The 21,729-nt window shown below is 45.9% G+C and overlaps 2 protein-coding genes across 5 annotated transcripts; both read right to left on the bottom strand.

Annotated features, from left to right (window-relative positions):
• Positions 1-1,746: 1,746 nt before the first annotated feature.
• LOC144953002 (uncharacterized) lies at positions 1,747-9,271 on the bottom strand. 4 transcript variants are annotated; one of them, XR_013640734.1, is made up of 4 exons: positions 9,052-9,271; positions 5,761-6,210; positions 3,861-3,956; positions 1,747-2,012 (listed from the first exon to the last, which is right to left on the bottom strand). XR_013640734.1 is itself a non-coding variant. In XM_078883503.1 (3 exons), the coding sequence occupies exons 2-3, from the start codon at positions 6,208-6,210 to the stop codon at positions 3,936-3,938; spliced, it is 471 nt and encodes a 156-aa protein (XP_078739629.1). In that variant the 5' UTR covers positions 9,052-9,271; the 3' UTR covers positions 1,747-3,935. The 4 variants fall into 4 exon arrangements, 2 of the variants coding, with proteins under 2 accessions (XP_078739629.1, XP_078739621.1); XR_013640733.1 differs by having other exon boundaries at positions 1,747-2,963; XM_078883503.1 differs by having other exon boundaries at positions 1,747-3,956.
• A 2,337-nt stretch (positions 9,272-11,608) lies between these two features.
• Positions 11,609-21,004, bottom strand: LOC144952735 (uncharacterized). The gene is made up of 9 exons (XM_078883230.1): positions 20,929-21,004; positions 19,343-19,516; positions 18,743-18,814; positions 18,059-18,105; positions 16,238-16,347; positions 15,482-15,531; positions 14,503-14,643; positions 13,801-13,869; positions 11,609-13,064 (listed from the first exon to the last, which is right to left on the bottom strand). The coding sequence occupies exons 2-9, from the start codon at positions 19,466-19,468 to the stop codon at positions 12,240-12,242; spliced, it is 1,440 nt and encodes a 479-aa protein (XP_078739356.1). The 5' UTR covers positions 19,469-19,516; positions 20,929-21,004; the 3' UTR covers positions 11,609-12,239.
• Positions 21,005-21,729: the final 725 nt, after the last annotated feature.

Raw genomic sequence — 21,729 nt, forward strand, 5'->3', positions numbered from 1 at the left:
GCCACCTTCGCGCGCCGTACCTCGACGTGGCGGTGGCTCTGCGATCTGCCATTAACATGCTAATCTCTCTCATTAACATTGCCACCTCAGCGCGCTCGCCGTGGAAGCCGCTCACCAATCTTACATTAACATGCTAATTGTTACCTGGCAGCCCTTTAATTGGTGGAAACCCACCGTCAATCGTGGTCGCTGCCCACCACTTACATTAACATTAGCTGCCCCACCCATGCTGCTGACATTTGGGCTACGCCCATTTTAAACCTTTATAAACAGTTTGCCTTTAGAAGCTAACCCCCTTTTCCTGATGATGAACGCTTGTGTTGCGATCGAAACGTCGTAGTTTTTTGTTATTTTCTTTGAACCTATCTATGTGACTTTACCAAAAGACCCAAATAATGTTTTTTAATTAATTTGTTATTGCAACTATTTCAAATATATAATTATTGTGATCTTAAAATGAATATGTACATATGCATATAAATTTGTTCAAGATTAACATTATTACAATTAGGTAAAAAAAACTTTGTTTTTCAATGCAGACACTTATGTGCACTCAAAAGTAGAAGATACATTATTTTGACCCCAACATTTTTTTAATTTGACATTCTCAATAAACGTGGGTGGTCCCCTTTCGATGTTTAATTTTCTTTATGCAAGCCACCCACTTTTATTCAGCACATCTAATTTGATTGTGTGGTCAAATTAATTTATGATCTACTTTTGAGTGCAAATAAAACGTTTTTTTACCTTAACATTTTTTTTGACATGAAAAACAGACGGATATATTAAGATATGCTTTATGCCAAGGCGTGTCTTTGCACAAAAATGCATTTTGCAGAACTAAACGTTTATTCCTCAAAGGTGCGTGCACCTTGATCTTGTTGATTTGTATTATGGTTGTCGCGTTATGTTTACCAGTTCCATTGACACCACTCACACCCAATCACACATCATGTGCTGATGAGACAGTTATGTCGATAACGATCCCGAGTATTATTGCATGTCTTGCAATCAATGTTGCTGAAATTATACACTCTGAAAAGGCTGATCTGACGGGGGGGGAGGGTGTATTTTATTTATTTATTTATGTGAAGATCATACGGATACATAAACGAGACATACTATTGCAATATGGCACGGTAGAATTAGTGACATTTAAATCGATTGTGCGTGCATGAACCTAATCTCACCAATCGCAGGCAATGCCACACGATAACCAATCAATGCAAAGTGTATATTCCGTAGTCGCTGCACGTTAAATCGCATCGATTACAGTACAATGGAATACGAGCGTAGATTTTCAGTGTGGGATTCAGCATGGAGTCGAGCATGGTATTGGAACTATTATTTATATTCCTGTTCCGCAACTCCCAAGGTGGGCAAGCAGACGCCCAGGAAAATCTCATTTGGGGGCGACACACCTACATGACATAATAATTTAGGCCTCCATATTCACCGATTCATTCTGTTGCTTTCCAGAGCAACGCTCGGCTTCACCAATAATAGGCAAGGCGTGGTGGTGCTCTACCGTCATGGGCTATGGGGAAAAAAAAACACTGGCTACACATTAAATGTCTGCACGGAAAAGCATTGAAGAACTGTCGTTTCTTTAAAAGGACCGGTAGCATGCAATTTGTGTGGAGATTGATCTTGGTGTGACAGTAAATGTTTGATGTTTACCGGTGGCATGAACACGTGCAAGTCTTGTACAAAATTCCACAACCAAAAGGGGTTATTATTGGGTGTAATGCTTTTATTTAAACACAACTGCATAGTTAGTATTCCTTACACATCACCATGCAAACTTTATACAGGAACACATTTCATCATTAAAACCTATAATTCAATGTGGGTGCCCCAAGTGAGTTTTTAAATGATAATTATGCGAGGCGGCTGGGTAGTTGAGCTGGCTGCACGTCGTTCGTGGGTTCAAATCCAGGTTTTTATCCACTCATGATTAAATCGGGTTCCCAAGTGTCGCGAGTTGGGGGTCTCAGTCTGGTCACCAATAACTGCAGGCAAAAAAAATCAATCATCAAATTGTGTTCTGCACTTAAATTGGCTAAATTAAAATTTGCTTTTGACTGTCAGTGGAAATATGAAAGGGAAAGTGCTCCCTACCCTCTACTGTGTGGACCATCGGTCACAGGAAGGGATTTTATCTGCTTAAACTTGGCAATCTCTGGCACAAAGGTTTCTACTTGTATGCTTCGCGCAAAGCAACCGTCGCATTTCTTGCGCCGGTAATTGTTTTGCTCAAGGCCTGTGCGTGCGCTGGTGAGCTTTTAAGTGATGACTCCGCGAGAAACAGCTGTTGCAAATATCACACTGGTACGGCCTCTCTCCCGTGTGCACGCGGACGTGCGACTTCAAGCTCCCGCTGCAGACGAAGCTCTGGTTGCAGAACCTGCACCGGTACGGCTTCTCCCCCGTGTGCGTGCGCATGTGGACCTTCAGATTGCAAGACTGCGCAAAGGACCGGTTGCACATCTTGCAGTGGTACGGCTTCTCTCCCGTGTGTATGCGATGGTGGTACTTCAGAAGCGAGACCCAAGCAAAGCTCTTCTTGCACACCGTGCACTGGTATGGCTTATCCACCGACTTAGCAGTCACATTCAATTTTGGCGAACGGGAAGTCGCACCCATTAACATGTAAAGCTGGTTGTCTGATGCATCGGGCTCATCAGCAGCAGGAACTTGCCCATCGATTGGAAAATCCTCTATACCATTCGGGCATTCTTGTTGCCCGATGACGTGTCGAGTCTTTAGGGGATTGGACATAAACAATTCACCCGGGGACATGTCTTGCATCTCTTCTGCTTTAAAGTTTATTTGCATTTTACCTCCAGTCCTCTGATGCGGATTCTGATGCTGCAGCTGTGAACATGAACCAACGTTGTCACCGTTTGAAGAAACCACATCTTGTATGATGAACCCTGAATCCTCTTCAATGCCACAAGCACCTTTGATGGGAGAAAACCATAAACATGCGTCATTAACCCTTTGCTGTTCCGGTGATGTACTGAATAAAAACTGATGGCGTACGTGGGCGTCGTCAAAAAAAGTGGGCTTAGGCAGTACACTCCGCTAAAGCGGATAAGGGCCATTGGTCGAGACTAAAAAGAGCGGCAGCCAAAGGAGGGAGCACGTCCGAGATGACGTCCACCATGGAGATGCAGCAATTAAATAATCTCGTGTGCAAAAGCCTTCATCCAGAAGTGGATTGATCATGGCTAATGATGATGAACTACAAACATACCTATATGACTTTAAATATTTCCGTGATATTTAAGTGAAGGGAAAAATGTAAAACTTGGGCTTCGATTAGCATGGTTGGCTAAGTACGGTGGCGGAAGAATTTCAACATACAGGTAGTCCTCTTACGATGGAGATGCGTTACGATGACCCCAACGTAAGTCAAAAATATCGTAAGTCGAAGATGGCCTAGCCTACCCAGGAGTCTTAAAGAATGGTGATAATCTAGCAAAACAGAGCAATTTACAGTACCGTATAAACTATATACTGTATGTATTTATTAATTACAATACTGTATTGCACAGTAAAATGTAAAGTAAAAAAAACAAGGTAAATTCTGAGCCTACCTATATGAACTGCAATTTAATTAGAACATTTTTTCAGGAAACAATCTGCATCACACAAGGCGGGAGATGCGTACATCCCGGCAGCGTCCCAATGTACAGTATCGTACCTCGTACGCTGCTGCGTTTGCCTGCCGCGCGAAATTTGAAATATTTAACAATTTTGTCGTATCGTTATCGCCATCGCAAGATCGAAATATCGTAAGTCGGACCATCGTAACTCGGGGACTATCTGTATATACACACAGAATTTGGCTTTACCTTCAAGGGCCTCCAATTTTATTGAAGACGATGCGTCCACAGCGTCCGCAGCGTCCGCGCCTCCCATGTCTGAAATTAAGTTTTCTCCATCCTCGTCTGCATAAAATCACAATGCACCAGGAGCTTAATTTCCCAAAAATAAGCATTTCTTTACATATTAATGCCAGATGTGATATCAAAGAATTAAATGTACAGATGTGTTGCTAAATCCATACACCACATAGAGTAAAACCTCTCAAACCCAGACTCGAGTAACCTAGAAATTGGAGTAAGTCAAAGGCTACTTTAAATCACCACTGATAAATTAACAAAAAAATTACAAATAGAACAACTCTGACCATAACACTGTTTGTGCACTAATTAAGTTAGTTTAGTAGGAAATGGTGTGCATATGTGCACTGGTAATTTTAAAGCTGAGTAATTGTCTATGCTAGGTGTACTCTTGCTTTTTGAACTTTAAAAGTACATTTTGTAAATAAACAAAATGTAAAGCCTGTCATAAAATATCTTCAGCCTTCCCCATCCAGTGCACCACCTCCTTCCACCTCTGCCACGCAGTGATGAGAATTAAACTGTACGTAGAATTTTTTGTATTATGAAACTGTAAAAGGTAATTGTAAATATAGTTATTATGTGGGTCTTTCGGTGAAGCGACGTAGAGAGAAAAAATAAAAATATCACGACGTTTCGATCACAACACAAGCAATCATCATCAGGTGAAAAAATAGTGAGAGTTGCTTAGGCAGGATGTTCTAAAAATTTGAGATGGGTGTAGCCCAAGGGTCATAAGTGAAGTGGGTGGGGCTAGTGAAGACATTTGCATGTAAATTTAAGATCGGAGAGCTGAGCTACCTCCACGACAATGAAGCTGCGGAGATGGCCATTTTAATTTATATAAGCGAAGTGGGCGGAGCTAGTGATAAAATGTGCATGTAAATGTAAGATCGGAGTGCTGAGCTACCTCCACGACGACAAAGCTGCAGAGGTGGCCATTGTATTGTGAGAGCTTAGCATGTCAATGTAAGATCGTAGAGCCACTGCCACATCAAGGAAAACGAGCAACGGTGGCTGTTAGTGAGACATTTAACCTGTTAATGTAACACCAGAGTCGAAAATAACTACTACACATCACAGCCAGTTATGACTTTACCTGGTTAATAACGCCCTTCCAATGATTACTCAGTTTGTACCCATCTCCTCGGTTGAGCAATCATTGGAAGGACGTTATTAATCAAGTTCAGTCATAACTGGCTGTGGTGTTTCATTAATAGGTTAAATGTATTTACATTAACAGGTTAAAATGTCTCACTAACACAGCCACCTTTGCTCTTTTTCCTTGATGTGGCGGTGGCTCTACGATCTTACATTGACATGCTAATCTTTCACAATACAATGGCGACCTCCGCAGCTTCGTCGTCGTGGAAGTAGCTCAGTATTCCGATCTTACATTTACATGCAAATTTCATCACTAGCCCCGCCCACTTCGCTTATGACCCTTGGGCTACACCCATCTCAAACCTTTTTCACATCCTGCCTCAGCAGCTCTCTCGCTATTTTTTCACCTGTTGACGATTGTGTGTGTTGTGGTCGAAACGTCGTGATATTTTAATTATTTTTTCTATTTACGTAGTTTTACCGAAAGACGCAAAGAATATGATTTCCTGCAGTCACGAAAGCTTTAAGTCAAGATTCATGAAGTTATTGTTATTTCAATATATTCAATGTTAATTGATTGTAGTAGTTAAAATTAAGCCATGTATTATTTTGTTTGTAGTTTGCCAGATATCCGCTGTAACTAAAAAGGTTATTTCCCAAAATAGTCTGGTTTTGAGAGGATCTAATTACCGTTTGTTGTGTAATCATTAATTTCATTCATCGCAATGTTCTCAGGATGGCCAACCCAAGTGGCTGAAGGCGAGCCAGCAGGACACGTTCTCTTGTTATCAATGTTTCCCATCCTCCGTACAGACAACAGCAGCTCCCGACTCAAGCCGCTGAACAGCGCGAGCAGCACGTCCACCAGGCCTCCCAGCGTCACATCGCCAGGGGAGGAAGCGGCGGCGTCGTCCCAGCACGGCGTCCCAGCGTCGTGGGGCTCAGCATCTTGCAGGGCTTTCACCACCTGCCGCAGCACGGCGTAGAAGCCAAAGGGCAGGCGGTCGCGCGCCGTGGCCAGTAGCTCGGCCCGCACGAGGCCGTCTCCGACGCAGGCACACAGGACCCCGTAGTCCCGGATGCCCAGCTCCGAGTCCATGGCCCGGGCCACCTCCGCGTTCACGCCCTGCGTCTCCAGCCATGTCGGGAAGTCCCCGCTTTGCTCCAGCAGCGGGGAGGCCACTTCGCACGCCATCTGGGACACCAACGTTTATTCAAAGGGATTCCTTACTCAAGTGAGCAATCGACGGAATTCATTTCCTCTGGCAACAAATAGGCGAAGGTGTAAATCCACATTCAAATGGCAGGGGCTGAAAAATGACATTCTAACCAGTAGATATCATTTAAGTGTCTGAAACTAATGTCCATGCAAATGCAGGGCAAGAATATCAGTCCACTTTCTGTAACTTCTAAACCCTAACTTGAACTTCGAATCCTAAGCTCTAACTCTAAGCTTTTAATTCCTAATCCTAACCCGTTACTTAAACCTTAACTCTTTACTCTAAACCACGACATCAAACCCCCTAATCTTACAAAAAATACTGGGTACTTGTCTGGAATTTGGTGCTATTGTGCTAATCTTATGCAACAACCGAAGCAACATCTCCCTGCATATTTCAATGACTGAATTGGAGAGGACCACTTGCTACCTAAGGACTGTGATTGGACAAAAAAACATCTGGTCTATACTGCAATTGAATAAAACCTCTAGGGCAGGGGTCCCCAATCCCGGGGCCGTGGATTGGTACCGGTCCGTGGCCTGTTAGGAACTGGGCCGCACAGCAGGAAGTGAGCGGTGAGTCCGCGCGTGGCCCGCTCATTATTTTATTTACCACTTCCGTCCGCACCTCTTTCCCGTACTTGTCTCGGTCACAGTTTTGGTAAGCCCACAAGCTAACCTTAGCCAAAATGAGTAAAAAACAAACGTCGCTGGAGAGTTTCTTTGAAAATGGGGAAAGACCCAATGATGAACCCCCCCGCCGGTCCGTGAAAAAATTGTTTTCCACTAAACCAGTCCCTGGTGCCAAAAAGGTTGGGGACAACTGCTCTAGGGGACATTTATTACTCCTTACGTTAATAAACTGGCCTCAGGGTAGCCACTTATGAGATACAATAAACCGGGACAGAATATATCACAATACCAGAAGAGAGAACTGCATGTAAATGTATTATCTTGAGTAGTACACTTTGCAAATTACAAAGACTGAGACCCTACACTAGGAGGCCGATCCTGGAAAACCAGGATAGGTGGCAACCCTTCCTTTTCCTGGTGGCATTGAGGTCAGAGCATGCAGCTCCCAAGAGGAGCGTTTTGAGTGTAAATCCGTGTTGAGTAGGCCTAACGTCGTTCCGAATTGGATCAAACAAGTACAGTGCCACTTTGTGAGAAAGCTACAGTTGTCTGGGCTGTGGAAGGATCCTGTCATGGTAATGTGGAATTTCCAACACTGGCTAGGGACCGCCAATGGCGATGAGCACTGCCCCCATTGCGTTGTTTGAGCAGAGGCAATTTGACGTTTACACAAGTCCTTTTCATACTCACGTAGGTATAAAATAAATAAAATCACGACGTTTCGGGCGCAACACAAGCGTCCGTCATCAGGTGGGACAACCACAGCAAGAAACATTTGCTGAAGTGGGCAAAAGGGCTGCCGTAACAAGAGGCTAGATCCACTGCTGGATAAAGACATAGACGTTGGAGCATAGTGAAGTACAAGTGGTTTTGCTAGTGCCCTGACCACATGGCCACCCATCCGAGCACGATCCTAAACTAAACTACCGGAGAAAGTTTTTTATTTTACCGGGTAAAGCCCACTTAGCGAAATAGCTCGTTTGAGAAGCGACCTAGCCACAAATTATAGCTTAATGAAGTCCCTTATCATCACGTGGAAATTTATAGCAGCCAAATACGGTACTATAAACGCTTGTTGATTCTAAATGTGGAGGGGAGAACCCGGAGAAAAATCCCAAAAAATATATAGGAGCAGGTGTCAGGGGGTCGGGAACGAAACCACGACCTCCTGTATACCAGGCGAGGTAGTTAACATCTCCTAGCCACCGTGATGATGTGTGAGAGGCACCGCAAACTCCAAATATACAGTAGGTGTCAGGGTCAGGATGGAACCCACGACATCCTGCATACCAGGCGAGGTAGTTAACATATCCTAGCCACCGTGATGATGATGAGAGACACGCAAACCCCAACATATACAGCAGCAGGCATTGTCAAGAGACACGCAAACCCCAAGATATACAGCAGCAGGCATTGTCAGTCGGAATCGAACCCACGAACTCCTGTATACCAGGCGACGTAGTTAACATCTCCCAGCCACCGTGATGATGATAGAAACACGCAAACTTCAAATACACGGCAGGCGTCAGGGTCGGTATCGAACCCACGACCTCCTGTACACCAGGCGAGGTGGTTAACATCTCCCAGCCACCGTGATGATGATAGAGGCACGCAAACTACAAATATACGGCAGGCGTCATGGTCGGGATCGAACCCACGACCTCCTGTAGACCAGGCGAGGTAGTTAACATCTCGCTATCAGGGTACCCGGTGGTTTCGTCACAGGCTGCACATTTAGACACCTTGCAACGTAACAATATAAACATTATAAATGCCGGCAGCCCGAGTTTGATTCCAGGGCACGGCTCAGTCAGTGGCGATCGATATTAGAACCCCAATCACGTGGGCCCTGCCTTTGCACCAAACCCACGCATTGACCAGCGTGGTGAAGTATGGGCAAACACCCCCCCCCTCCCCCAACCACCATGGTGACCAACATTCATCAGTAGATTGCGACAGCCAGCACGGAATAATTATTGTTGCGACATTAATTCGCAATTCAAGTCCATCATGTTGACGTCTACCAACTGTGCTGCAATGCGTAGTCGGAATGAAAAAGAACGTAAGCATCGCGAACAAACACGACATCAGCTTGTATAATGAGTGTATAGCGACACTTATAATACCCGTCGTTATTTAACGATAATTATTATTATTTTGCACAAATAATGAAATCCGAGTTACTTTGTCGTCGAAGATTGGTGATGGGTGGGTGCCCGGAGCGCGGACGTTGACCGCTGTGTCGCCACCAGCTGATTCAACGCCTTAAGGGACCGTAGCGATTTACCGTCGAAAAAAGAAAATTACAAAAAAGCAAGCCGGCAAAACCACTCTATTGTGTGAGCAAGCTCAGTTGGTATGCGAATACTGTAGATTATCTACCATCGTTGTGATATATCGATAATCCATGCAAATTGATCTCATGAAAATTATTATGTAGACAGTTTGAGCCATTTACATGTCGAATAACATACGCATTCTTAATTTTTTTTATATTACACTATTAAAATGAAATGTCAAATAATTATTAATAAACTCCTTTAAAATAGTTTTTTTTAAACAACGGTTGTATTAACAACTTCGTTTAACTCACGGTCGAGAGTACGTCAATGGTGCCTGCTTTTTGTGCGAGCCGATTCCACCGTTTAGGGACTGCGGCGTTTTTAACCTACACAAAAAATATAAATAATAAGGCGTCCACACAAAATGTAAATTGCTTTAAAGTAGCGAATTACAGTAATTGATTACTTGATGCCGATTTTGATACAGGCATGCATTGTCACCGGATCTGAGTACGTGTGCAACATGTGGAATTGATTGGACAACGGGAAGTGGACGAAATGTTTAGTACAAGATTTGACCACGACAAACAGAGGAATCAAGTTAAGTAAACCCGTTGAAAAAGAGTCTGCAAAGTGGACCTCAAAATAATAAATAAACTAAACAAAGCTCACATACACCACGCTTGCTAAACAACTGAGAATATATTTTGTGGGGAAACAACTGGAATGCATTCCATGATCAGAGAGAGAGAGTGAGCTCTGATTTATGTAGCCGCGATGGATCGTCTCGGGATGGTGGAAATTCACCACCAAATCAGATTCTGAAACTATCCGAAACACCTGCCTAAACGCTCTTGACAATTAGCTCCGGTTACGATGCCCTCTCTGCGCTAACAGGTCGTTCAGTGGGGGGAAAAGAAGCGCTCTGTAGGGCTCTGCCCATTGAACGAACCCTCTGAGAAACAGAAATTTCGGGAAACTGAGCTTACTCATGAAGAGCAGCATTGCAATGTGCCCGGATAACCTTTGTTTGAATCAGCATGCATTTACCTGCTGTGACTGTATGGCTCAGAAGCACAGGTCATCATTGAAGAAAATTGAATTAAAAAAACTGATGTGAAAAGCATGGGTGGGATGCGTGCTTTGAATTCCGCTGGCAAAACAAGAGACACGTGGATGACAGAAGATACGCAGGTTAATGCCATCAAACTGTTTCTAGACAAGTGGGCTTGGGCAGTACACGTCATCACTGTAATGGGAGTAGTAGCCAATGAATGGAACTAATCCGAAAAAAAACCCTATCGATCAATAAAACCAAGTGATGAAATCGGTTCTTGTGCCGGTGTGATGACCAATGAGAGCAGGTTATGAAAGAGGCTGCAATTTTGATTCAGTGGGGACAGGAGGAGGGGGGGCAATTATTGGGCCAGGAAATAGGAAAGATAACCCATTTAAAGATCACAACTGCGGAAAAAGAGCAAGGCAGTGATGAGAGAGCCATTATTAAACTGTTCATTTTTATCTTGATTTGAAGCTTTCGTGACTGCAGGAATCCATACTCTTTGGTTATTTCGGTAAAGTCACGTCGGTGTAAAATAAAACAATAAATCACGTTTCGGGTGAAACACAAGCGTCCGTCATCAGGTGGGAAAGCATGGTCTGCTGCTGAGGCAGACTGTTTTAAAAAGGTTTGAAATGGGTGTAGCCCAAGGGTCATAAAGAAGTGGCCGGGGCTAGTGATGTTAATGTGAGAAATTAGCATGTAACTGTAAGATAGGAGAGCGGCCTCCTCGACGAGGGCACGGAAGTGACTATGTTAATGTGAGGGATTTAACCCCAGGTAAAGCCCACCGAGCTACATAGCTCTTTTCCAGAAGTGACCTGGCCACACATTCATTGCAGCCAAATACTCTCAAACGCATATTATTACATGCGGAGGGAAAACCTGGAGGACCCGGAGAAAAATCCAGGCGACCACGATGAGAACATGCAAACTTCAAATATATAGCAGGCGTCAGGTTCGCGATCGAACCCACGACCTCCTGCATACTCGGCAAGATATTTAACATCTCACCACCGTGGTGCCCTAAAGGTAGACAGAGCGGGCCAGGAAATTGGAAAGATAAGCCGTTTAAAGAGGCATCACAGCAGGACAGCATGAGTATGAAGACAATGAGCTTTTGAGGATGTGAACCCAAACAGGGCATTAGAGGGAACTGGCACGGTGGGAGAGAGAATGAAGGATAAAATAGTTGCACAGAAGGGATGGAGTTGGCGCTGAAGTAAAAAGGCTCGGGGGGAGAGGGGACGCCGAGGACAGATTGGTAACCATGGGAATGGAGTGCTCTTGGAGAATGCAGCACGCTGGCAAGGGACACAAAAATATACGGGACAGCAGAGGCAGTACAGCGGAGTGGCATAATATGGCTCACTTCATAAGACACGTCGCACACACCACATTTAGACAAAGATCTTTTATTGAGATTTCCGAGTACAGTCTGTGAATTGTTTATGATACAAGTGTCTATGTGGACCAGATTCGGCGACTTAAAACTGTCATTAAACAGGTGTTATAGAATTAGATCATATGATCATGAGATGGTGGCGGCTTGGGGAGGCTTTCATCCAGCAGTGGGTTGACCATGGCCGATTCCACAACAGTTGGCAGTCGGGTAGCATAAAAATAAGCCATAAAACATTCCAGATGATCTCTTTTGGTTAGAATGTGTGCAAACATAGCTGCCTGTCATTACCTTACGAAGAAACTAATGCTTGGCCTTTTAATGAGACAACCACCAGTTTTAACAATGTACTGTCATATCATTCCGTGTTAAGTGAAATAATTAAGGCACCCTTTCCTCGGGGGCTTGCTTGGTGGGACCTGGTAGGCCAGTCTGAGGCCAAACTTGAGGTCTTCACTATATTTTTTATATGGGAATGTACATGTATCACGTCTCGTTCTGGTGAATTATTTTTCTGCCATTTAATGACTGATTAAACAGCATTTGCATCGAACCAAATCGCCCAGAATCGTGGATGCTAAGCAGGCCTTGAGCCCGAATAGCGCCTGAATGTGTGAACTTCCATGTATCAAACGGGTGTCGTAGGCTGCTGCAGGGCTAAGATGTTATTCGGCACGATGTCCGAACATTTCTCTCCCAAGTGCTGGGGAGAGCTGCCTCTGCAACCTCCGTTCGTTTCCAGAGATCGCGCCGAACGACCGCGCGCGGTTAACAACCCAAAAGCAACGTCGGAGAGTAACAAACCTACCCCGGACACCGGGGGGAATAACATAAAAAAAAATAACCCACCCACTACCGCCGGCATCAGTTTGACGATGGCGGCGGCGGAGGAGGTGGCACACCCTGGGGTCTTGGGACCCCCTGCATGTGAGGGGGACCTGGCGGGGGCGGCCGGATCAGCATGGGGGGCGGCGGCGGCGGCGGAGGCACGGGTCCCGGTGGGGGTGGCCCAGGGGGCATCCCCCCGGGTGGCGGGGGCGGCGGGGGACCGCCCGTGGACGGCGGCGGCAGCGGGGGCGGCGGCGGCCCCCCCGAGGGAGGGGGCGGCGGAGGGATGCCCGACGGGGGCGGGGGAGGGGGCGGCAGCCTGTTGGACATCAGGGGGGGGCGGCGGCGGCGGCGGAGGGAGGGGCCCGGTGAGCGGGGGTGGAGGCGGGGGCCCCATACCCGGAGGGGGCATGCCCATGTGGCCCACCATCGTCCCCATCATTGGGCCCATACTCATGTTCATGGGCATCCCCATGGGAGGCATGTGCACGGGGTGGTTCATGGGAGGCGCCATGCCAGGAGGCGGGGGTCCCCGTGGGCCGGGTCTCACGGGCGGGGGGGCCAGGTGTGGGGGCTGCTGTACGGGCACCGGCTTTTCCAGCTTGTAGTGGAACTGCATGAAGAACTGTGGGGGGTGAAGGGTAGAAGGGGTGAGTAACACAGATGTCGTGTCGGGGATTCGCTAAGCTCAATGTACATTACCCCCTTGCCTGCCTAATACACAGCCAATGCAGAGTTCAACAAGAGATACAGTGCACTTTTCCGCCCATCTTTGGTGGAAGAATGTGGGACCCGTGTATGTCACATCCATAATGTGACATACACAAGTGTGTAAAATGTAAAATGCTGAGAATTAAAATTTCATGTGAACAAACTCTTGTCTTCACAATGACAAGGTTAAACCTGTTTTCTGAACGTTCTGCATTTACTCAACATCTGACAAATAAAGTGTCTGGTCCTTTACTTGCTTGGACACAACAGAGGTGCACTCATTCGTTTAATCAAGTGGCTTTTCACATGGGCATAGTGCGTCAACCAACTATGAATGTACTTGAAATAATTTGTCCACCTTTGTAGATTATATAGACACATGCTCAGTGTCGGACACTCAGATGAACATATTTTACCATCTACGATGGGATGGTGACGGTGAATTATCTTTTATCCGTGTCAAAAGTGCCAATTTATTCCATAAATAAGACATTTCTAAAACTACAGATAATTCCCTTCAAACTGACACCCCCATATACATTATTGGGATGATTTTAGGGAGCCTAATTTGTGTAATTGCCATAACACCAAGGCAGCTAACTGACTGGAGGACGGACTGATAGACTGACAAGACTGACAGATGGACTCACCTGCTTGGTCTCTTTGTTCCAATGCGTCCAGAACTTTCCCTCGCCCTTGTCGATCTCACGACTCGGCACCTGAAAGAAAGGTGAGCGGGCAAGCGAGCATCATGCACGAGCTCAAGCCATAAACCCCCCCATCATCACGCCATCACAAGCACAATTACACCGTTACCATTCGCAACATCGTCATTGCTCATGCCACCAAAATACCACCGCCACCACAACATACCCCCCCCTGGCACCATCACGACGATCATGACCACCGTCACCACTGCGCTGTCACCACAACACCACCCCCAACACCACATCACTATCGTCGCCACGCAAAGACCATCAACACAACTTACCATATCATACCACACCGCACCACCACTACATTGGATCAGTATTCAAACTGCTTTTGTGTTAGTTTGTTGTCTTTCCCCCGCACCTCCGATTAGCGCGGTTTGCTACATACAGTGCAAAAGGTCAACATACATACAGGTATGAATGTCTGCTCCTTGCACCCACACTCGTACTTGAGTACTTCAAATTTGGGCCTCTGAGGTTCTGGCTCTGTCTTTACATAGGCAGCAGCTCCTGAAAGAGAAACTCAAGACCCTCCCCCTCCGCCCCTCCGACCGCCTTCCTCTACATGCGATACCAGCCCACCTACGCGAGAGCTCTGTTTTTACTACGGCGACCACTGCCGACGTCGCAGCATCACACCTTGAAGGCAATGGTCTCGTAAGGCTCGGCAGCGAAGAGCAAGTACTGCCAGCGGCGGTCGGGCGGCTCGACGCGCTGCTCGTAGGCCGACATGAAACGGTGGCGTGGCACAACGCCGTCCACGATCTCCGGGTAGTCGATCTGTGACGGCAAAAAAAAAACCAGAAAAAAGGGCACCATCAGTGAAGGTGCCAGAGATACTGGCGGCACTGTTCTCTGCTCTACCCCCCCCCCCCACCCAGACATAGGGTAAATAATAATTACGACAAAAGTAATGTGACCTCAAATTACAATTACAATGCAATGGCACTTATTGTGAACTGCCAAATAAAAAATGGAGTTGACCCATGTCCGCTTCTAATGAAGAGCTTGCTGGGTGCAGCTTAAATATATTGGGTGGGTTCTATAATTTAGGCAATAACTCCAAGATAGTCTGAACATTACATATGGGGTGTCATTTTGAAGGTAATGTCGACACATTTTCGAATAATATTGTACTGCCCTTTGTCGATTTACTGCTGCAATTAAGGTATGTTGGTTATGGGTTGACCATACATCATGCTGGTCAGTTGCAGGTTGAAGAACGTAATTAGAAGGGTGAGGAACCCTTTTTATTGCCAAGCACCCAACATGAGTTTCAAAGACACTTAGTAAGCACCGCGTTCGCACACCTCAATCGCTTCCGTCACTGCAAGCGGCCCTTGAAGTGCCGGAAGAGATTGAGGGCGCAAAATTCAGAAACAGTGTTGCCACATCGAATACATTCCCTTCAATTACCCAATGACTTGGCCAAGAGACACAGTGACGGATGTCCTCTACAGGCCATTTGAAAATTGTCGGCCTCGTGCAGCCGTGAGGAGGATGAAGTTGTGGGAAATATCTGGGCCACGGATTACAGGTTTCCCCACCCTTGCTTTCATAGTACACGTGTGCGCTCTCTTTTAAATCAAGACTAACTGGATGGAGGGGCCCTTCCCACCTGGAAGAGCAGTGATTGCTGGTTGGATTCGGGGTCCCTTTGCTTGGTGACTGCACAGGAAGAACAAAACATGGGCAAGTCAGTATCGGTCAACTGAACGACGCATCGACTCGTTAATTACAATCAATTCTTACGCTCAAAATAAGTTGCATAAATCACGTGATGCGAATAAATTACTTACAATTTAAAAAAACTGTATGTATGCTCATGTTACATTTAGGATACAAAACTCAACAAAACTCAAGGTAGGAAAATAAGAAACAATACCAAGAAGATGGTAAATATGGATTCTTGATTATGGTAACCACTTGGACAGATGAATTTACATGCCTACTTTAAAATTGTTATCTATCCAATAAAGCCTCATTGAGAATTACAATTATAGGATTGACCACCATTGAGAAACAAATATTGTTCTGAAGTAGCAGTAGGGTTGGAATGTGCTGCTTTCCTACTGTGAGGACCAGAAGTTCACTTAAAATAAGTCTCAGATGCTGCTCTGTGACATCCGCTTTCATGGGCCGTTAAACACAAAGGGTTTCACTGCTCTGCAAGAGATGCGAACGAATTCTTTGTTGTCAGGACGCCTACATCACAATCAGGATGCAATTGTGGGGGAAAAAAAGACAGATCAGCATTCAAAGATTGCCAAACTTCTGCCTTCACCAACAAGGCAGGACACGATGGAAGAACCAGTCACAATCTGTTAATGACAGTCTCCAAACGGACCAAAGACGTCAGTGTGCGGGGAATGACCTTTGTATCCAGGGCGTCCGATCTTGACAAACTTCTTGACGTCGACTTTCACCTTCTCAGGTGCCGGCTGCACCGGAGCGTCCTTTGCCTCCTTCGCTGCTCTCCTCGCTCTGGCGGTGGGGGAGGTGAAGAGGGGGAGAGACAGAAAAAAAATACAATTCAATATCTTTGGCTTAGGAAGCCGCACCTCCGATCAGCACGGTTGGCTACGTACGGTGCGAAAGAAGTTCAACATTCATAGATACTGACCATAGACTAACACTATCAATAGACAAACACTGCCCATAGGCTAACACTGCCCATAGACTCAACGCTGCACCTCCGATCAGCACGGTTGGCTACGTACGGTGCGAAAGAAGTTCAACATACATAGATACTGACCATAGACTAACACTATCAATAGACAAACACTGCCCAAAGACTCAACGCTGCACCTCCATTCAGCTCGGTTGGCTACGTGCGGTGCGAAAGAAGTTCAACATACATAGATACTGCCCATAGACTCAATGCTTCACCTCCGATGAACACAGTTGGCTACGTACGGTGCGAAGAAAGTTCAGCATACGTACGAGGGGTTGGAACTGTGGTTTATGTGCTGTGAACTCAGCAGCCCGTGTCTAATTTCCATGTGGTCCATAAGATCAGTAGCAGGTGATATCTGAAGCAGTCCCGGGACCCCACTTCCTCTCTACTAACCCACATAAACAAGTGTGAAGTACAGTCTGTTCTCCTATAACACTTGTTTTCATAACGCGAATTGGATAGAATGGGATGAATGTATTAGGGAACACATTTTTTATAACACGAATGCGAATTGGCTATAACGTGATTGAGCGAACAGAACTACGTCACGCGAGTAGGAATAAGCGGTTGTACGGCTGCCTCGGCATAGCATTACACAAGGCGGGATGCTGCTGGATGCTTCCAAATGCTATGCACGCATCTCAGCCTTTGTTCAGCCTGCATACGCATCTCACGTGCTATCGCGGACTGTGCTTTACCCTATATTATATAGAATTCATTATAACGCGGTGTTCTTCAGGAACACAACTATCATGTTATAGAACAGGGGTGGGGAACGTCCGGTCCGCGGGCCGTATGAGGCCCGCAAAATCATTTGGTGTGGCCCTGCCAAGGCAACCGCAGGCAGGACTCGAAATTCAATCAATCTAGGAGCAAACCTGGAAAAGCAGTTGCGAGTAGCAACATCATCAATACCAGCTAACATCACACGCCTCACCAAAGAGAAGCAGTTCCAGCCATCACATTAGGGGTGAGTTAATAAAATGTTTGCCCAAATATAACGGGCTAATTTTTAAGTTGATAATTTTGTATGGCCCGCGAACGATGTTATAAATATCCAAATCGCCCTTGGCAGAAAAAAGGTTCCCCACCCCTGTTATAGAAGAACAGACTGTAGAACAGACTGTATGCGAGGCCTTAATTTATCTTACATTCAGCTTAAACTTTTTTTTCTCCAGGTCCTCCGGTTTTTTCCCTCCACATTTAGAAACGTGCATTTAGAGTATTTGGCTGCTATACATTTCCACATGATAAGCCACTTCGTTGAGCTTTCATTTGTGGCCAGGTCGCTTCTGAAAAAGGGCTATGTAGCTCAGTGAGGCTTACCTGGTAAAATAAAAAATATTTTTTTTAATAGCAATACACATGACGACCACTTAACATATGTCGAAAATCGAGCGGGATCCCATCTACAAGTCTGCTGCAGAGAAGGGCTATATAACTGGTGCCGGTTAGCTACAAAGCGAAAAGCTTATTGTGTCATAAGGGTTATCACCATGGCTCATACACAATACTTACAGATTAGCCTGATGTTTCTTGCCCTGGGTATGAGCCAAGTAGCTTCCCTGCAATGAAAAAAATAATACAGACATTACACAAATGAATATGTATAGTAGAGGTGTATTAAATAATAAGTACGTATTAGTCAGGGAAAGCTGCATTGATTCTAAAGACTTGTTTCAGGAGGGTCCTGTACTGGGATGTTTGGCCAATTCCCCGAGTTGAGTATATTTTCACTGGAGAGGAAACAGGAGCAATAAAAAAAAAACCTCCTACATAGAGGGGATAACAATTAAATGAACAAATACATATTGATGTATTCATATTCTTGGTTCTTTCTGTAAAGTCACGTAGATAGAAAATAAAATAAAAAATAATAAAATAAATTTATTTTTGAAAATAATAAAAGCAAGAAACCCACGACTTTTCGATCGCCCGATGACAACTTGTTTGTGGATGATGAACAACATATTTTCTCCATTGCCACCAACTGGAAACATCTTAACCCTGTTGTAACAAGCAGAGGGTAATGCACCAATCCCGTTCTAAAAAGTTGAATTACAGGCATGTCCTACCACTCCAGGCAGTGATAAACATGAAATTTTATTCAAGGGTATTGTAGAGACCAAATCAGATTTCGACTCAGAAATGTAAAAAAATGTACGTTTTGAAACAGAAAGCTATATTTAAACGAGCGGGTACCTCATTGTTGTGGAGCGTCAGACACAGCTTGCACTCGTATGAGCCCAGGTGATTTTTCATGAAGTACGGGTCCTGTGCGAGAAGAAGCGGGTAAGGGTATTGGTCAAAGAGCAACACTGTTACACCAACAACCATGGGGACCGTTCGCGGCACGTTAGTCAGAATGACTTCCAGAGGTGCGAGACTGAACAATGCAATTGAATTAACAATCTCATGCAACTGGACAGATATCCTCTACGAACATGGCCTTAGCGTGAAGTTCTTACCAATTGTGACATAATAGCTCTATTGTCTAGTCTACATGTGCAATAAATGCACAGCCCTCTTGTCAATCAAATGCTGGATCAGGGTCTCCCCACACCATTCAGGTTGTTTTACCGTAATTCGCCACAATGGTCAGTACAAGTTGGTGATAGCTCGAAGCACAAACGTGGTAACACAGCACAAAACAAGGGATTTTCTTTTTGTTTAGTACGACATCAAGTCATGGGCTGAACACGCCCACATGTCCCATAGGTTTTCTAGCCAATCTTCCACCCCCCTACAGCGAAGGTTGCTTGATATGTATGCGCACAAGTTCCCAGCAGTGTCTTCACTTGCCTTGTTGATGTCAATCGTCTCCAGTGCGAGCTGCTTCAGCCTCTCGCGTCGGTCGCGGTTCGACTCGGAGGAGGAGGCGACGCCGCCTCCGCCGGTCTTCCCGCCCGCCCGGTGCTGGAAATCCATTTTTGATGGGAGTCACTGCGCGTGCGCCTGGGATGGGAATGGCGGCACCTGGGGAAAAACGAGGGAGCAAACGGCGCTTCGTTAAACACAACAGCAGCAGCAACAACAACGAGGAGAGGGTGAAGCGGTACTGGGGTCAAACTAAAAAACTAAACTATTCTTATTTTTCCAGGTAAGGCCCACTCAGCTGTATAACTCTTTTTCAGAAGCGACCTGGCCACAAATGATAGCTCAACGAAGTGGCTTATCATGTGGAAATTTATAGCAGCCAAATACTCTAAATGCACGTTTATAAATGTGGAGGGAAAAACCTGAGGACCCGAAGAAAAATGCACACGATAACGGAGTAAACATGCAAACTCCAAATTAACAGACGTTAGGGTAGGGATTGAACCCACCACCAATCAGAGGAATGAGGGCTCGGGGTAAGCATTTACATCATGAGGCCTCCTTTGTCAGTTGCAAAATATTACTCTGATAGTGCGTTGTCTTTGAGTTGTGCGCCTTTTGGCGTCATCTGGTCGAACACCATATGAGACTAGGCTCATATGCTGTCTCTGGTGTGGACCGATAAATTTGAAGGACAATGCATACATTATCAGTGTGTTTTTGTTTGCATTCTGACCGCAGGCATTGTGGTTAATGTAAACATGATTACTTGTAAAAAGGTTTCAGTTTTGTTGCCAGAAAAAAGGGGGGAAACCCTATTATTATTGTAAGATATGAGTTACTGACAATTTATTCAATAATACTGTGAGGTCATTCTCAAAACGCGCAACGGGGCGGTTCTCATCCGATAAGTGAGAAACTCCACATTCGATAGTTGTCCTAAAGTTAACTGAATGTACGGATATCTTGCAAATCCACTGCTGTACGAGAACCTCCCCGTGCTGTGTTATACGACCCTACGTCACATCACGCTGCTCATTACGGATTGAAGTCGGGAGAGGCCACCATAGACGCAGGAACATACAAGTACAATACAATAACTGATTTTGCACGAGCAGTCTCTGCCGCTCACCACTTATGAGCCACAGTAGCTTACGGCACCCGGTGTTGAGCGGAGTGATAGCCCATTCAAAACACGACCTCGACTCATTGCGGACCGATACTCGCCATGGATACAATAACAACTGTTACTGTGCAATTAGTCGATTGGTTTACGATCGCAACATTAAGCAATGGGTAACTTCCCTTTCGCAATTATTTTAAAAGAGAAGGGGGGCGAGGAAGAAGCCGGTTAACGTTGTGAATCCGGCTCTCGCCTTTCATTCGCCGAGGCGAGCGAAGGTTTGAGGCCTACTCGACCACATTCAAAACGTGTCAACCAAACCGTGAGGAAAGCAACAAAACACCGCCCTTCTCGAAGCTCAAGTGGAGACCCAGACGTTTGGGGGAGACTTATGATAGCAGATAATTGAAGTAACCATCACAACGAAGTATAACGGCGCTGTACTTACGCGGATTATGGGAGAACTCACGCACCACGGAACGCACGCGCGGGCCTAACGCGACAATAAACCGCGTCGTGATTCGTCCAAGAGGTTCCCTCCCATTTCCCTGAAGCGGACCAATCAACGCACGTTCCGAGAGGGTTTTTTTCCCCCACACCCATCGCTTATGCCGGACCAATCAACGCACGCCCAGAAGTTCCCCCCCCCCTCTTCCTGGAGTAGGACCAATCATCGCTTGCCCCGAGAGGGTTTTCCCCCCCCTCATCCCTTACCCGCGGACCAATCAACGCTCGCCCGGTACGGCCGCGTCGCGCGCTGGTTGGTCATAGCGTCATCGGTTCATTCGACCCGGCCCGCCATGTTGCATAGGGAACAAAAAAACGTGTTTTTATTTCTCGAGGGCTCTACTCGACGACTTCATACTCAAAATCAACATTTGGAGCGGAGGAGGAAATCCGATGCGTCGCGAAGCTCTTTTTAAACAGATCTCCAGTACGGGGGGCAAAATCAGCAAGTTACGACAGCAAACAAATATCAAATAAAGACTGTGGGGGCAAGTGCTGTTTAGCGAGCAGCACCTATGAAGGCCGGCACGGCACACCAGGGGGTGGGGTGGAGCAACAACCACGCCCGGCCGCCTTTGTCTCCCCAGTGGCGATGTTTACGCACCGCACCAGAGGAGGCCACGGGAATCGAACCCGGGTCGCCAGGTTCGTAGCGCTAACCGCTGCAAATACACACACGCACACAAAACTACAGGAGTGAAAAAAGTAGAGAAAATTATAAGCAAGTCCTCCCTCACTCAAC

Source organism: Lampetra fluviatilis, chromosome 3, assembly GCF_964198595.1.
Source record: "Lampetra fluviatilis chromosome 3, kcLamFluv1.1, whole genome shotgun sequence".
Taxonomy (NCBI): domain Eukaryota; kingdom Metazoa; phylum Chordata; class Hyperoartia; order Petromyzontiformes; family Petromyzontidae; genus Lampetra; species Lampetra fluviatilis.

Excerpts from the sequence above, each read along its gene's own strand:
- LOC144953002 (XM_078883495.1), bottom strand. The coding sequence starts at position 6,210 with ATGGCGTGCGAAGTGGCCTCCCCGCTGCTGGAGCAAAGCGGGGACTTC.
- LOC144952735 (XM_078883230.1), bottom strand. The coding sequence starts at position 19,468 with ATGGATTTCCAGCACCGGGCGGGCGGGAAGACCGGCGGAGGCGGCGTC. Across the intron at positions 16,348-18,058 it reads AAGAAACATCAGGCTAATCT|AGCGAGGAGAGCAGCGAAGG; the intron begins GTAAGTATTGTG and ends CCCCACCGCCAG. Across the intron at positions 15,532-16,237 it reads CGGACGCCCTGGATACAAAG|TCACCAAGCAAAGGGACCCC; the intron begins GTCATTCCCCGC and ends CTTCCTGTGCAG.